General features: G+C 49.6%; 3 protein-coding genes across 3 annotated transcripts in view; 2 read left to right on the top strand and 1 right to left on the bottom strand.

The window, feature by feature from the left end:
- COPG2 (coatomer protein complex subunit gamma 2) overlaps positions 1–6,238 on the top strand; it is a 24,816-nt gene extending 18,578 nt beyond the window's left edge. Inside the window, exons 16-23 of the mRNA XM_019472979.1 lie at positions 698–823; positions 1,550–1,612; positions 1,736–1,875; positions 2,236–2,407; positions 3,401–3,498; positions 4,290–4,428; positions 4,831–4,929; positions 5,973–6,238. Of these exons, the coding sequence (XP_019328524.1) occupies positions 698–823; positions 1,550–1,612; positions 1,736–1,875; positions 2,236–2,407; positions 3,401–3,498; positions 4,290–4,428; positions 4,831–4,929; positions 5,973–6,103 (968 nt within the window). The 3' untranslated portion in view covers positions 6,104–6,238. The remainder of the gene's footprint in view (positions 1–697; positions 824–1,549; positions 1,613–1,735; positions 1,876–2,235; positions 2,408–3,400; positions 3,499–4,289; positions 4,429–4,830; positions 4,930–5,972) is intronic.
- Positions 6,239–6,331: 93 nt separating this feature from the next.
- MEST lies at positions 6,332–14,805 on the bottom strand. Its single transcript, XM_009282665.1, has 11 exons — positions 14,652–14,805; positions 13,950–14,029; positions 13,411–13,488; positions 12,854–12,990; positions 12,439–12,497; positions 12,129–12,169; positions 11,673–11,743; positions 11,004–11,105; positions 9,155–9,231; positions 8,529–8,592; positions 6,332–8,047 (listed from the first exon to the last, which is right to left on the bottom strand). The coding sequence occupies exons 1-11, from the start codon at positions 14,803–14,805 to the stop codon at positions 7,930–7,932; spliced, it is 981 nt and encodes a 326-aa protein (XP_009280940.1). The 3' UTR covers positions 6,332–7,929.
- A 192-nt stretch (positions 14,806–14,997) lies between these two features.
- The window catches only part of CEP41 (centrosomal protein 41), a 13,096-nt gene continuing 12,912 nt past the window's right edge, over positions 14,998–15,181 (top strand). The window contains exon 1 of the mRNA XM_009282689.2: positions 14,998–15,024. Within this exon, the coding sequence (XP_009280964.1) occupies positions 14,998–15,024 (27 nt within the window). The remainder of the gene's footprint in view (positions 15,025–15,181) is intronic.

Genomic DNA, 15,181 nt, shown 5'->3' with positions numbered 1-15,181 from the left:
GGTTGACGGTTGGACTTGATGATCTTAGAGGTCCTTTCCAACCTTAATGATTCTATGATTCTGTGATTCACTTTGGATTATTTTCTTAACCCTTGCTCCATCTTCTCCATTACAAAATGAGGATGACACATCTTGTTGCCAGAATTGGTTATAAAAATGCTTTACGGTCTGTAGTTGAAAGTTCATGCAAGTATTTAACATAATGAAGACTCTTTGCAAGAGGACTTATTCTTGAGTGAACTGTTTAGACTGCAGTGCCCTCTGGAATGGCAACTTTGTGTGTCATCTTCAGAGCAGTTTTTTTATTCTATCCAGTGTCTTGAAGTACTTAGTGTGTGTGTTTGTGTTTACTGAGAAATGAAAGTGCTTTTACCAGCTTTTTATTAGCCAAAGTCCAAACTGTATCTACCTAGCTGTAAACTCTAGATTCCTCACAAGAGTTTTTCTCTGTGGCCTGAACCAATGGACAGGCTACAGAGAAGAGCTCTTTAAATAATCTTCCTTGTTTATATCTCAAGAGGGAGGTAACTGAGACACAGATAAGTTTTGCAGACTCTGGCATCTTACTGCTTTTGGCGCAGTGGGCAATCCAAAATTTGCACGGTTCATTTGTGAACCCTATATCGTAGTGCCTGTAGGCCTCTGACAGTTCCCGCTGTTAAAACTGAATTTTTCTGCCTGTGCTTCTGCTTTGCAGGGTTGACCGTCTCTGTTCCTGGGATGGAGAAAGCCCTGCACCAATATACACTGGAGCCTTCTGATAAACCTTTTGATATGAAAACAGTTCCACTGGCTACTGCACCAATCTTTGAACAGAAAGCAGGTAACACTCGGGCTTCATTTAAATAGGCTGTAGGCAAGGCTATAAAAGCATTCAGGTTGCCGTAATGACACTTGACGTCTGTAAACTGGTTGCTGTCCTAGTAGAGTCAGGCCAAGAGCGGAGGTGGCTCAGCTGAATGCCATACAGGTTACAGTGTCACTGGCTTTGCAGAAGCAAGCCTGCCTGATCTTCACAGATAAAGGAAGACAGCGCTTCTTCGGAGGGAATATGGGTTGGCAAGACTGTCGTTACTCGGTCTGCTAATCTTGTTATCAGAGAGGAGTTTGTACCTCATAAGAATTTCTTAGTCCGTAGATGTTTGAAAAAAGTACGTTCCAGGAGCACTTATTCACTTCACTGGCTTTCTTCCGTGTTCTTGCACAACTCTTGCATTTTGACTTTGCGCAACTTTTTTAAGAAAAGGTTTGGGGTTGGTTTTTTTTTTTTTTTCCCCCTTCTCTTCCTTCTTCCAGCTTTTTTGCTGGCTATTCTGGTCTAAAGTGTGGCGGCTTCATCATTACTCAAACATCTCTCCTCTTCTCTCCTTACAATCCAACGTTGCCTATCAGAAAAGCTATTTCAGTGTGTGAGGAACCAGGCTGGCAATGGTTTGCAGCAGAATGTGTGAAACACTACAGGTTAAGGAATTTTTAGTGGAGATACAACAGCATTTAAAACTCCTGCATGGTGTAGTTGACAGCACAATGTCTTTGCTTTTTTCTTCAGAGATTGCCCTAGTGACCAGCAAGCCTGAGAAAGTTGCACCTTCACGTCAGGATATATTCCAAGGTATGAGAGAAGATCAGCGGGTCTCCAGCGCTTGAAGTGTTGGGAGGATTGCCGCAGGTCAGACGGGAGCAATGAACGAGCCTGTCACTAAGTGTCTGTCATCTTCTTTTCCTTTCTGTGCAGAACAACTGGCAGCCATTCCAGAGTTTAAGAGCTTGGGTCCGTTATTCAAGTCTTCGGAACCAGTGCAGCTCACAGAAGCAGAAACGGAGTATTTTGTTCGTTGTATTAAACACGTGTTCACAAATCACATCGTTTTCCAGGTAAGAGAAGTTACGTGCTTTTGCCAGGGTGCAATAGGAGTTGGGCCTTAATGATGCCTGGGTGTAGCATAAACAGTGTTGTCGCTGTGCCCTGGAGAGGACAGCTTCTCTCTTAAGGGAGTTGCAAGGTAGAGTTAAGAGGGTGTGTGCTGCTTGCCTCGATGATCAAAAAAGGATGGGGGTTATGATCCCGTCTGTTAAAGAATTCTAGTGAAATTGAAGAGAAAAGCTGTTCAGTGAGAACGACAGGCTTGATCAAAGATGCGGGATGTCTGGAGTATTGTAGCTGATTTGGGGAAAAATTCTTGTTTAGAAATGTTTCTTCTATATTCAAGTCCTTTTCGATTTATTCTTCCGCAGTTTGATTGCACAAACACGTTAAATGATCAGCTGTTAGAGAGAGTCACTGTGCAGATGGAGCCGTCGGACGCTTACGACGTGATCTGTTGCATCCCAGCACCCAGCCTGGCTTACAACCAGCCGGGCATGTGTTACACCCTTGTCCAGATTCCCCAGGATGACCCCACGGCAGGTACCCATTGGGAGGGAGTAGTTCTGCGCGACAGAGCCCTCAAATGAAGTTTTTGGAGAACAGATAATAAAATGTTTAGGGTTGTGGGGTTTGGCAAGTGCATACTGAGATTCTAGTACTGTTTGTTTCTCGTGTCACACGTGCTGGTTTTTACGTAGAATCTGCGTTTGTGCAAAATAGTATACACACTTTTTACAAAATAGTATACACACTTTTTAACTAGTCAGTGGTATTGGATGATTAGAAGTGGAATGTTTAAGAGGATTGGAGAGCATGTAGGTAATACAGGAGAATGAATTTATTATCTTGAGTCAAGGAAAGGAGCACCTTTGGAAACAGATGTTTGGTAGTAGTCAGGAACAGAATCGGTAAAAGGAAAATACAAGTAGGGAAAACAAAAAGATTGGTAGTTTGGGCCTCTACATATCTGGCTAATGCAATTTTTCCTCTCTTTAGAGAATTAGAAATGACTATGAAATTTAGGAATAAGAGACTTTCTTGGACATAAAATTTCTCTTTCTTGCTTTTATTATTCACGCTTAAAAGAAACTCCATTGGATTTGCAGTTGGTTTAACATGACTCAGGTCATCAGTGGGGTAGATCTCTTGGTTATCGCTTTAATAGCAGAGGAGATCAGGAGTCTGAATTCCTTGAACTGTGGTTTTGGATCATAATCTGCTTGTCAGAAACCCTTGCAGAGTTTCTCCTGGTAGCTAATGCTAACTGGATCGCACTGCAGCACTCTGCAGTGGACCTGTGCTTGTTACACTACCGCCCTGGCATACTCCTCCCCCAAGATCCTCTTTTGGCCTTCATCTTAGAATCTGGGGGGGAAAGTTCATGTGAAGTTGAAGAATGCTTTGACTACGACCATGTCGTATCTTCTGGGGCAAAGCTAATGCACGTTCTTTCCACTCCCTCTTTGGGAAACGAGGGCTCGAGCAGAAGAAACCACACCACTAACCTATACGGGCTTTTCTTCTCCTCCCCAGTTGCTTGTACTTTCAGCTGCACAATGAAGTTCACTGTTCGAGACTGTGACCCAAACACAGGCGTGCCAGAAGATGATGGCTATGACGATGAATATGTGGTAAGTTCAGGACTTGTTTGTTTGTTTGTTTTTCCCTTGTCACTAATTCTGAATACACGTGGCCGTCAGGTTGATGGTTTCCTTTCAGATCTGAAGCCAGTAGGAAAGAACGGCAGGCCTGCCTGAAACACCATTTCCAAAATACGGCAGCTTGTGACTTTAGACCTTTCCTCAAAACCTTGCTTCTGCCAATAGTTTAGCTTTAGTGCCCTGTGGAGGTAGGATTTGTGGGGACAGATAGGAAGAAAGGAATAAGAAAGGAAAAATACTGCTGGATTTGTGGGGACAGATAGGAAGAAAGGAGTAACTTCCATTGCCGTTTTTCAGAACTGTGGCCCAGTCTTTCTCTCCACCCTAAACATTTGCACTTCTGTTTATTGTGTTCATGTTATCGATCACTGAAATACAAGTCGGATCTCAGGAAAGCACCTGCCTTTTGGGCTTGGAGCAAGTAAAGGCTCCTTCTGGATTCTGAGAAGGTCTCTCTCCTCAGATGCCCAGTAAGGGCTAGAAGGGGCTTTGACTCACAAAGCGATTGCCCCATTTTCTACTCTCCTTTGATCTCACTGGTGTTTCAGTGTGTTTTTAAACTTTACAGATGATCACCACAAATACTATTTTTCCTCTCTGCTTTTTAGATGCTATTATTATAGGCTTCTGAAATTTAAAACCAGGCATGCCAGAGTTGTCTTGGCAACATGCTGCTGTCTCTCTTTGTCTTTCTTTCCCTTTCTAAGATTAGGATCATTTCTGTAACTGGCAGCTGAAAATCTCCCTTGCTTTTCTGTCAGTTGGAAGATTTGGAGGTGACCGTGTCTGATCATATTCAGAAGGTTTTAAAGCCTAACTTCGCAGCTGCGTGGGAAGAAGTGGGAGATGACTTTGAGAAAGAAGAAACCTTTGCACTTAGTTCAATTAAAACCCTTGATGGTGAGATGATCTCTCCTCGTTTATTGGTGACCCACATAGTAATCCCGGTAAATCTGCCGTGCTGGAGATATATTTAGTGTGGTAGGAGGAGAATTTGGTGCCTTCCAATGTGACATTATGTCCCAGCAACAAGGCTTTGTGTTGCAATGCTGGGATTACAGTGAGTGGAAGCTTGGCAGTGCTCTCTTGCTTGAGGCTGGTTGAAGGGAGGGGTGCATTCCTAGGCTGTTAAGACAGCAGAAGGGACACGGCAAGGTGTTGGTTGGGCTGCAATGAAGATAATGAATGGAAGTGGTTAAGCCACATGGGCGCTTAGAGAATGTTCTTTAATTGCAAGCTAGTTCTCACAGAAAGCTTGGCACCAACCTGGAGGTAATTTTCTTGTTCAATCTCTGAATGCAGAAGCTGTCAATAACATCATCAAGTTTTTGGGCATGCAGCCCTGTGAGAGATCAGATAAAGTGCCAGAGAACAAAAATTCTCACACGCTCTACTTAGCTGGTAAGTATTCGTTCTGTTGAACTCGCTGTTTCCGTGTCCCCACAGATTTTTTTTTTTTAATTTTTTTTTGACTAAGTGAAGGGAAATGGATTAGGAGATTCTGCTCTTGTTTTGAGAGATTTTTCTCTACAGAAAGCTGAAGTGAACCAGCGAGTTAAACGGAGCTGGTGCTAATTTGGAGCCTGCGGTTGCAGGTGTACTTAGGCTAGGCTCTGCGTCTTTCAGAATGGAGATATTCTACCTATGGGAACAGCAGTGAATCTTTTGAATGAAGAACTTTCAGAGCAGACACCTAACTAAATTCCTTGCCTGAGATTATCTCAGAAGGGGGTTCCTAGGACCATCTTGTTTTCAAGTTCCTGTCACTAAAGACACATCCTGAATTGGCCTGCAGTGCCCCACAACTTCTTGTTTGGCGACTGTGGTCCAGGCATACAGTTTTGGGCAATCCCTGGAAGTGAAGCGCTCTACAAAACTTTATTGCAGTTATTAAAGCAAAACTGCAATGAACATGACAGAAGGGTTGGCTCTCATTTCAGAGGCAGAATTGGTAACTCCAGGTCTGTCTGTGTAGTGATGTTGAAGTGGGACTGGAGATGGCTCGTCCTGCAGTCTTAATTGCCTCCAGGAGCACCACTTCCAAGCCCTCTAGTAGAAGCATAGGAGGACTATTCCTCCCTTAACAGCAGGGGCACTGAGCCAACAGACTGCCTTCACAGAAGAATTACAATATGTCTTGCCTTCTCAAACTGGAAGTGAGCTTCAGCTACCCATTTTCTGGTTTCTACCTATTTAAATCAGCCTAGTCCTCCAGCAGCACTTGCTGACTCTGTTTGATTAGGACAGTATCTGTTATCTTCAGCCATGGCCTCAAGAGCTTAGAGGATTTGGGGGGTTTGGTATTTTTTTGTCACTTCCCCTCCTCTCTGCAACTGGCCGTAGACTGAATCTGTCTTGTACTCACCAGGTTGTTGGCTCCTGGGTTAGGACTAGATCACTGAGCCTCTCTTACATTAATCTCTCAAATGTTGCTTTGTCCCCAGGTGTATACAGAGGTGGCTGCGATGTGCTGGTAAGGTCCAGGCTTGCGCTAGGAGATGGCGTGACCATGCAGGTGACGGTTAGGAGCAAGGAAGAGACGCCCGTAGATGTCATCCTGGCTTCTGTAGGCTGAGTGTTACAGCGCATCGACTGTGGTGGAAACCTCCTTTGCAAGCACCGGTTGAGTATTTACTGGATATCAAGCAGCCTGTCTGTCCTTCTGCATGTAGTTTTTATTCCTCAATTTGGTAAATATTTTGTATGATGTTACAGTAGTGGCAGTAGTGGCTGGCTGGTACTGAGCCTTTCCTGTGTCCCCTCCCTCGTTGTCACTTACACATTCCTGTCTAACTTATTGCATCTCTGGCCACTTGCAGTAGAGCAGGGAAGATAAAAGATGCAGGTGGTAAGAAAATGGAATCAGACTTTTGTCAAAACTGATTTTTATTAACAGAAAATAAACACTGGTCCAAGTGGTGGAATTCATATGAATTACTGTTAATAAAATAGAAATTTCTTGTTCTAATTCTGTCTGCTTCAGTACAGAAGAAGTAGCCCCTAAGGGCTGTTTACTCAGCAGAAGCCCCTTATTCCTAAAGGGATGCTATTAAATTTCAAACATAGGCTGTTAAAAACCACACAAAACCTGCAGATTCTACCAACCTGTAAGTTTACAATTTGTTGATGATGGTCTCCTCTGTTCCGCACAGAAAAATCAATGTACAGAGAGAGAGATTAAACCTCACCTATCAAGGCATATTCAATTCTCTGAGCCTTATGCCAGGTAATACCAAACAACAGTGCAGCCTTTTCCTGGGCTCGAAGACGTGAAACATCTTGTATCAAAAGTTGGGAAGAGAGAGGGAAGGAGGGACCTTGCGGTGACTTCCTTGTGAGGGAAGTTCTGCATCTTTCTGCTGCTGAATTGGTGTTTCTTTAGTTATCAAGTCAGGGTGAGGAAGGAAGGAAGGAATACTATTTTAATGCTAACTTAAACACCTGTCCCAGATCCCGGTGGCTGGAATAGCTATTGCTCAGAAGAACACCTTGGCTTTTGCTAGTGCCAGTATTGCATATTCGGCTTGCTCTAGTGAAACAGGTACGAGCCTGCCCTGGTAGAACTGCGTGCTACAGCCGAGCTTCGGGGAAGCTCCTGAGATAGTCCCAGGGGTGTAGTGTCAGTGAGTGGCTCTGCTTGTTGAACTGAAAGTCGGAGAAACAAGGGATGTGGTAAAAACTTGAGGTTTAGAGCTTGCCTTTGGGTAACTGGCCATTAAAAAGAAATTACTGAAGACATAATTGCAAGGCTTAAATGCCCCTTTATGCGTGCAGAGCATCATTGCCTATACTTTGGGGGATTACAGATCCAGCTCTCCTGCTGTATTTAGTGTAGGCAAACTCAGTTTCAAATTCTTCAGTCCTGACAAGCTGGCCAAGTTTATGACACTTAGCAGAGGGATATAATTTAAACTGCATGCACACAACTCAAAAAAAAACCAGACCAGCATCCATCTTGGGAATACGTGCATCGACCCTTGGCTGCTGGCGGTCCTGCCGACCTGTGGCACGCAGCATAGCCTAGCAATGAAGGCAAGTAAGGACTCTTGAACTGACATACGTGCTCTGCCTCCCCTCAGGTGCCCCTGTTCTCCCTTGAGCCCTCCTGGCCCTAAATACAGAGACAGGCCGGTCAAGAAGCAAGGTGAGCGCAGGGCTCAGGGAAGAGGGAAGAGCCATCAGCCTCCTGTACCTCTGCTTAGGCTGACAGTTTAGTTCATGCCTCCCCGCAGGCTAATCTTTTTCCGGTGCTCAAAGGATTTAACTGCATAAATGCAGCAGTTTGGCAGCCAAAGATTAGGGTGTTAGTGCAAAGTGTTGGACCTGGAGATAAAATCAAGGTTTCTTCCTGCCCCCAAAGCCTGACTCATAAACAGAGAGTGAGAACTGAGCTGCAGCAGCTCAGAAGGAGTTGATGAAGTTCAGATAAGCGTTCAGGAAGCCTGTCGGATCCTCCAGCTGTGGATAGTGGCTAATGTGGTCGTCCAGCACAGACACCGTGGACATGGGAAGCACCTTCCTGTTGGAAGAATGCAGGAAGGCTTAAGCACAGGAACTGCAGCAGGCTCGGCCCGTAGCCAGCCAGATGCTACCGGTGAGGAGGACAGTACCCTCTTGCACAGCTGGGATTCTGCCCATAACATGGTTTGGGGACAAAAAAGCCTGTAGCAGCTACAGTTGACCACTCTTCCAAGTGCTGGATTTACTTCAGGTTAGTTTGGAGGAGACGACTACCTCCGTCAATAAATCTTACCTCTGTCTGATGTGGTTTTAAAATGCATGATTGATTTGACTGAGAATTGTGACTCTGATGCCTAAAAAGGGGAAGCAATTTCCAAACTGCAGAAGGCTCCAACTGAATCACGTAGCTGTGCAGGTTACAGGTAGGAATTAAAAACAGCCTCCATGAAAAGGGAATTGAAGGAAAGGTCGGAGACACAATCTCCCTCGAAATGGAACCCCGGTTGCGTATTCCCACTTTGTGGTGGGTATTGTCTTACTTGTAAAGCTGAAGAAACTCTGGGTGTGGATTCACAGGGTCCAGGGGCCCATAGATTAGATGCACTGCAAGAGAGAAGCACAGACAGAGCTTCTATACCCAAGGACATCCCTAAACCAAGCCAGGGAGGCCTGCTGCAGGCACCTTCCCCCCAGCTAGCACGGAGCTTGGGAAGCTTTCAGCAGAGCACTGAGTAAACCAGCTGCCGAAAGGGCTCCTGCTTCTCTGCCCTGGGGTCAAGTTCAGCCTCTGACCCTCCTCCTGCAAACATCAAACCTTTCCTTGAGTGGTTGCAACTTCTTTTGAGCTTGAAAAGCACCTCGGCTTCCCTGGGGCAGCAGCTGGAGAAACGGGAGGCTGTGAACCAGCCTCTAAAGGAGAGTGGAACAAACTCTCTTTCATCTTAACAAGCTCACGGCCCTCCGCTGTAACCGAGCCTTAAACTGGAGCAGGGAGGTTTGCTACCCCCTGCACAAAGCAGATTTGAGCCACGTCGTCCTCGTCAGGATAACGAGAGGCTCCAGCGCTTAGTGGAAGGAGCCAGCACCGGCCTCCAGTGCCTGCAGGCGAGGGCGGCGATTCCCAACATCCCGACCAGTAAATCAAAGAAAATGGATTCCTACTCACGTGGGACAGAGGTGGACATCAAAGCCCCAACCCAGCGGTCTCTGTGCTTCTTTCTCTGGTTTATGTACTGCAAAATACTGAAGAGAAACCTGTTGTTACGCAGCGGACGGTGCCTCGAGGTGCTGCACAGCCTGGAAATTGCTCTCAGGGCACTGTATGCCTGTGCAATGAGACCAAGGTGGAATCTGCATCTCCCACGGACCGCCTCCTTGGGGCAGCAGCGGCACAAAATCGGTCTGCTGACCATCCCCGAGCTTAGCGAACTGCCCAAGGTGGTTTTGGTTTGTTTTTTTTTTTTTTAATTTAGACAGTTAGCAAATAAAAGTGCAACTGAGGTTGGGGCCCTGACTCCAGGTCTCGCCCCTGCCAGCTCTGTGCTCCAAGAGTCCTACTGGAGGATAACGCAAGTTCATTTAGGAAGGGGGAAACAGCCCGTAGTCTGGGGAGATAGGAGGATGGAGTTCGAATCCTTCCCGACTGAGATGGAAGCAAATTTGGGTCCTCTGCGCCCAGTCAAATGCCACTGGGTTGTTCAAGGGGGTGAACCATCGTAACCCTTGTGCCAGGCGGCACAGTAAGTCACAGCGGGCTGCAGGCAGCCGGCAACCGAGCACCGAAAGGTTGGTTACCCCCAAGCCCCCTTAACAAACTCGATGCTGCTTCGCTTGGGCAGCAGGACAAAAAGCAGGTTTGCAATTGGATCCTACAAAATGTCGGGGCAGAAATCGGTCTGCTGAAAGCCAACGCGGGGGCAGCGCCGCCTGCGTGCTCCCGTGCTCGGCTCACAGGCATTGCAGCGGCTCTGAAACCATTTCAGTGCCCCACAGAAGAGGAGTCAACACTGAACTACGGAGTGTGGGGGAATGCAGGAGAAGATAAATTGCACTGGTCAGGTCTTGCAGTGAAAATCTGAACTGCTAAGGGTTCCTCAGCTTGTCTCGTCATCCCAGCCAGCGACTCGGGGTGACTCCTTGCTTCAGCAGAGCTCTCAGGGGCTGAGGCTCACAACTTAAACATCAGGTTCAAGTCAGTTGGGTTATAAAAAGCCTTCCAAGGATGGGAAGCTACACTAAATAAACATACCAATACTCTGACACACGACATTTAAAGGATGGAGGTACTTGGGCACTGAGCTTCCCATCACAGCTGTGCTGCCAGCAAAGGTGACATTGCAAAAATTTGCCATGACGGGACTTGCCGAGTGGGCAGCGTGTCAGACGTGTCCATTGCTGGGCTTGGGCGAGTGTCCCTCGTTATAAGAGGCAATTAGCAGGCGCCTTTTGGAGAGGCTGAGCTATTTGGTCCTTACTGTGTTTTGTGATTTGGCCAGAGATTGTACCCAGCGGGAAGAGAGAGGAGTTGACACGCTGGGGGAGAAGGACACACACAGGCCCCACTGAACGGGGATACTGAACTCGCAACCATGAGCCCGAGGTCCTTCCAAAAGTCCCGAACTGGAGAAAACCAGATTTAGCTCCAGCTGTTAACAAAACCCCACAAATTCAAGCCCCTAATTGCCAAAGAAGAAAAAAAACCCCATATTGTACATGTCCAGCGTTGTCCTCCTCCCACCACGTGCAGGCTCAGATCCTCCTGACTCCAGATTTCATTTACCTGCCTTGCATCATCCCAGCAGGAATCCCTGCTCCTACGTCACACCCCAGCTCTTTTTTTGGGGGGCAACGATGATCCCAGACCCCAGTGGAAGCAGCTGGAGGCTCCGGGGAGCCAACGTCCAGGGACCTGGCCGAGGTCCGGTAACCTCCGAGCCGCTGCATGGCTCTGCCTGCAAACAGAGGGACGCCGCGGGTGTAAAACTAAGCTTGTGCAGCAATTAACGGCGACGTACCTGTCAACAACGAGATTGCCGTCATTGGTCCGCACCGCCGTCCACATGTCCCAGTACTCTGCCTGCGAAGGCTGCGTGTAGGGCCCGAAGACTGCCCCGAGCCTGAAAAAAAAAAAGAGTTCAGAGCGGCACGGCAGCAGCCGTGTTATCGGACGGCTCAAAAACTAGCCGAGGGCAAAGAACAGTCGAGCGCTTCCAGCTTCCACTGTGAAATACGTGGGCGCCAGCGCAGCGCTGCAAGTCATCCCCCAAAGGCACCCAGTGTTGGACTTAGCAGCCAGTCCAAAAGGCTTTTTTGGAAAAAAAGGAGGTTTGCAACATCTGATAAAAATATGTATCTGATTGCGCACCGTATGTAGAGTGCGGTTAGGGTTTTCATTGCCTCTGTAACACGCGCAAGTCCAATATTCGTGGGAGGGAAGGATTTCAGTGTACAGCGGAAAGCCCTGTGGTTTATTATTAGGCTGAAGTGCTTTGCCAACCTGGAGAGGAAATGGCCTGGAGGATCAAGGTCATTCAAATCCAGGGGCAAATCTCTCCTGGGACGGTGCCGGGGGATCCGCTCACCTGCCAAATACCCGCTAGACTAATTCCTACGTTGGCCGCCTCCCCGCTTGGCCCACACCCCCCCGTACGGACTGTGCCAGGCAGCACGGAGACCCGACTCACCCTCTGGAGAAGAAAAAGAAGTTCATTAGCCGCGTGATGATGGGAGACAGCAAACCCCCATCCTTGAGGATCTTGGGCAGAAGGAAAAAAAAGAGACAGTACCACTTGGTATCGTACAGATGGGTAAATCCTGCCTCCCCGGAGGGCTTTTCCCCCGGCTCCCCATATCGCAGCAGTTTCCCCGTCCCTTGGTAATGCCGAGATGGACGCGAGCTCTCAACAGTGAGACATCGGCGCTTCAAGGGGTGATTAGCCGGGATGTTCAGATGAGATGAGCCGCGTCCTGACAGCCCCTGCTTCTCCCCACCGCCTCTAACGATGCCTGTGAGCAGCTCAGGTGCCGTTACCGAAGCGGGAAAAGCAGCAGGCATCTGAGCCAGGTAAAACCCCACACTCACAGAGTCAGACGTCTGCTTGAGGGGCGATTCAGTACGACTAGAGAGGGTAGCAGCTCACCTTCTGGATGAACCGGGGGTAGTGCGTTTCGGGGAAAATCCCTGGAAGGATGTCAAAGAACAGAGTTGTAATGCTGCAAGTGTTCTGCTCCGCGTCTCCCGGTCTCTCCCCTTCTTTGTGGTGCCACGAAAGGCACCGCAAATGCAGCCCGAGGACTGATGCTCCCGGTTAATTACAGCACCTTAATCGCAATGTGCTTGGGGTTCGGGTGGTGCTTTCCCTGGGGTGATGGAGACGGGAAGGCCATCCCGTCCCATGGATCCCCAACCCTTTCAGCCCACCCCATGCCACCACGCCAGGCAAACCTTACCTCCGTTGGATAAACAGAGGCTGTTGATTAAGATGCTTCCAGTTTTATTGTGCTCATACCTGGGGGACAGAAGAGAAGGTGGTGAAACACAACTAGAGCTCTCCAGGCTCCAAGAAGTGACTGACCAGCAGGTCAAATTAACACAAATTAGTGTCATATCGTCTCTGCTCCCCTGCTGTCACTGGCTTGATGAGAAGGAGCTCAGGAGGGAAGTTAAATGTCCTAGCAGCTGGGATTTTATGGATGGGAGCCTCAGATCTGCCCACCGTGGATGTGCCCTGAGGCCTCCCAGCCTTTGTTACAGCTGTAGGTACAGGGGAAAGGGGGTTCTGCGCTACGTCCTTCCACTTATCTGCTGGAAATCATCTTGACGGGGACAACAAAGAGCAGCCAGAGCATCAGTGGTTGCAGTGACCTGTGGAGCAGCTCCTGTGCAACCGTATCCCCATAATCGTGGGACAGGAGATTGATCCTCTGGTGGCGGAGGCCGAGGTGACGCACCAGCCCCTCGACGATGCTGGCTTGCTCGAAGATGGAGTAGCGGTGGGGCCTCTGCGAAGCAAAGCGGGAGAGGAGACGCAGTGAGAGCCTGACCCACCATGAGCCCGCAAACTCCAGAATAAACACCCAAATGGAGGAAGATGGGGTGGAAACCAGGAGTTTGCGACCCTGGACAGAGCAGTTGGGATGTCCTGGGCCAGCAGCTACGTCCACAAGCCCACAGGAGCACTGCCCATGCCCTAAAGGGGTCAAGGCGCGCTTTGGAGTCACGTCAAATGGCAAGACGGTGACAGAGCTGATCTCCACCACAAACCTTCTCCATCCTTTCCACTATTATAATCTTATTCCTTTTCCAGATGTAAATGGGAGAAGAAACTGGACTGCAAATGCCAATTTTCCGGGGATGCTGGCACGGCAGAACAACCTCTGGGCCAAAAGCAACTGCAAAAATCCTCTTCCCAGGCTACTTACAGGCTTGTCGCTGAAACCGAATCCTACGAAATCCAGAGCAATCACCCGGTGAAACCGCTGGGTCAGCCCTTCCCAGATCTGGAAGAGAAATGCATTAAAAAAAATGGCTGACGGGAGCAGAGAGAGGAAAAGACTGCGGCGATGCGCAGCTGCGGATGGCCACACTCCCCTCCGCTCCCCTCCGCTCCCCCAGACAGCACCTTCCAACTCCAAGAAAACTGCAGGAGGTTGAAATTTCCCAATAAACAGCGAGACCGTCCCCCAGCAAAGCCAAGAAATAGTTGTGGGTCTTTTCCTCCTGCTTTGGGCTGGAGTGTGGGAAAGGGCGACGTGAAAAGAGCTTGGCTCCTCTGCAAGGCGTCGGGAGAGGAACAGGGCTGGTATCCCGGCGCGCGGTGGTACCCCCAGCAGAAGCTCCTCCGGAGCATTGCCCACCCTGCGCTGAGCCACCACCCGTTGTCTGTCTGCTCGTCCCCGGGAGGGAGAAACCGCGGGGTTTGCTGTTGGCATCCGACCCCCCGTGCACTCGCTCCCCTCACCTTGCACCAGTCGTAGCTGGAGGTTGGGAAGCCGTGCAGGAGGACGACGACGTCGGAGCTGCCGACGGCGCCGGTCGAATCTGAGGAGGGAACGGGACACCTCAGGGTCAGCTTCCCCCCACCCTTCCCCCAGTTTCTTCCCCTGTAAGCCAGGCGTTGCCGTTCGCCCCGCTGGGAGCCCAACCAGCAGCATGGCATTACCTCTCCCCCCGCTTCCCCCAAAACCAAGCATGGGTTTGCGCGTGGCTTCGGAAACCCGGCCTGACGAGCCCCCACGGCCGCCAGCACCGGCTACTTGATGCAAACCAGGGTTTTATTTAGCAAAATTTAATGGCAGCTGCCCCTAAGTTGCTACGATGGGTGACAACCAATCCAGCAAAAAGGTTTTTCGGCATCTTTTCCTTGCTGTGACCCGTCAGAGGCTCTTGGGATCCTTCCCCGCCAACACCAAGGTATTGTCACCGCTGCGCAAGAGCCAACCTTCGTGGCTTCACCCAATTAAAATGTTTTGATAACGAACAGCCACACTGCGCCTGGATCCACGCAGCAGCTCCCCTTAAAGCCGTTACGTTGGGAGGGATTTGCCATCTCCCTGCCTGGCCTTGGGGACATCCCCGGGGCCACCGAGGGGAGCAGAACCCCCAGCTCCGCTCCCCACCGGGACAGACGAGGTGTCCCCAGGGCTCGGCGCGGCCCCGTCACCTCTGTAGAAGATGTTCTGGTCCTTGTAGCTGAAGTAGCCTCCGGAGGACCTCCAGGAGAGGAGAGCCGGGGAGAGCTTGGGGGGCGGGATGTGCAGGTAGACGGCGAGGAGGGGCACGCTCAGCAGCCCCACCTGCACCCACCACTCCTTCATCCTGCGGGAGAGAGCGAGGCGCCTGTCTACCGGGATTTGCCCCGTAACCCCCACGTCCCCATAACCCACCTCCACGTCCCCAAAACCCTCACATACCCGTAACCTGCACCTCCCCAGGGTGGCAGGTCCATGACAGAAAGTGATCTCTGCAGTAAAGGTTAGGGGGTCTGAGGGGGGACATGGGCCCCATTCATGAAGTTTAACAAGGCCAAGTGCAAGGTCCTGCACCTGGGTCGGGGCAACCCCCGGTATCAATCCAGGCTGGGGGATGAAGGGATTGAGAGCAGCCCTGCCGAGAAGGACTTGGGGGTACTGGTGGGTGAAAAGCTGGACATGAGCCAGCAATGTGCGCTCGCAGCCCAGAAGGCCAATCGTA

The sequence above is a fragment of the Aptenodytes forsteri genome, unplaced genomic scaffold, assembly GCF_000699145.1.
Source record: "Aptenodytes forsteri isolate BGI_AS27 unplaced genomic scaffold, ASM69914v1 Scaffold310, whole genome shotgun sequence".
Lineage (NCBI taxonomy): Eukaryota > Metazoa > Chordata > Aves > Sphenisciformes > Spheniscidae > Aptenodytes > Aptenodytes forsteri.
This window is presented reverse-complemented; position numbering and strand designations above follow the sequence as displayed.

Excerpts from the sequence above, each read along its gene's own strand:
- MEST (XM_009282665.1), bottom strand. The coding sequence starts at position 14,805 with ATGAAGGAGTGGTGGGTGCAGGTGGGGCTGCTGAGCGTGCCCCTCCTC. Across the intron at positions 13,489-13,949 it reads CCAGCTACGACTGGTGCAAG|ATCTGGGAAGGGCTGACCCA; the intron begins GTGAGGGGAGCG and ends TTTCTCTTCCAG. Across the intron at positions 12,498-12,853 it reads GCACAGGAGCTGCTCCACAG|GTATGAGCACAATAAAACTG; the intron begins GTCACTGCAACC and ends TCTGTCCCCCAG.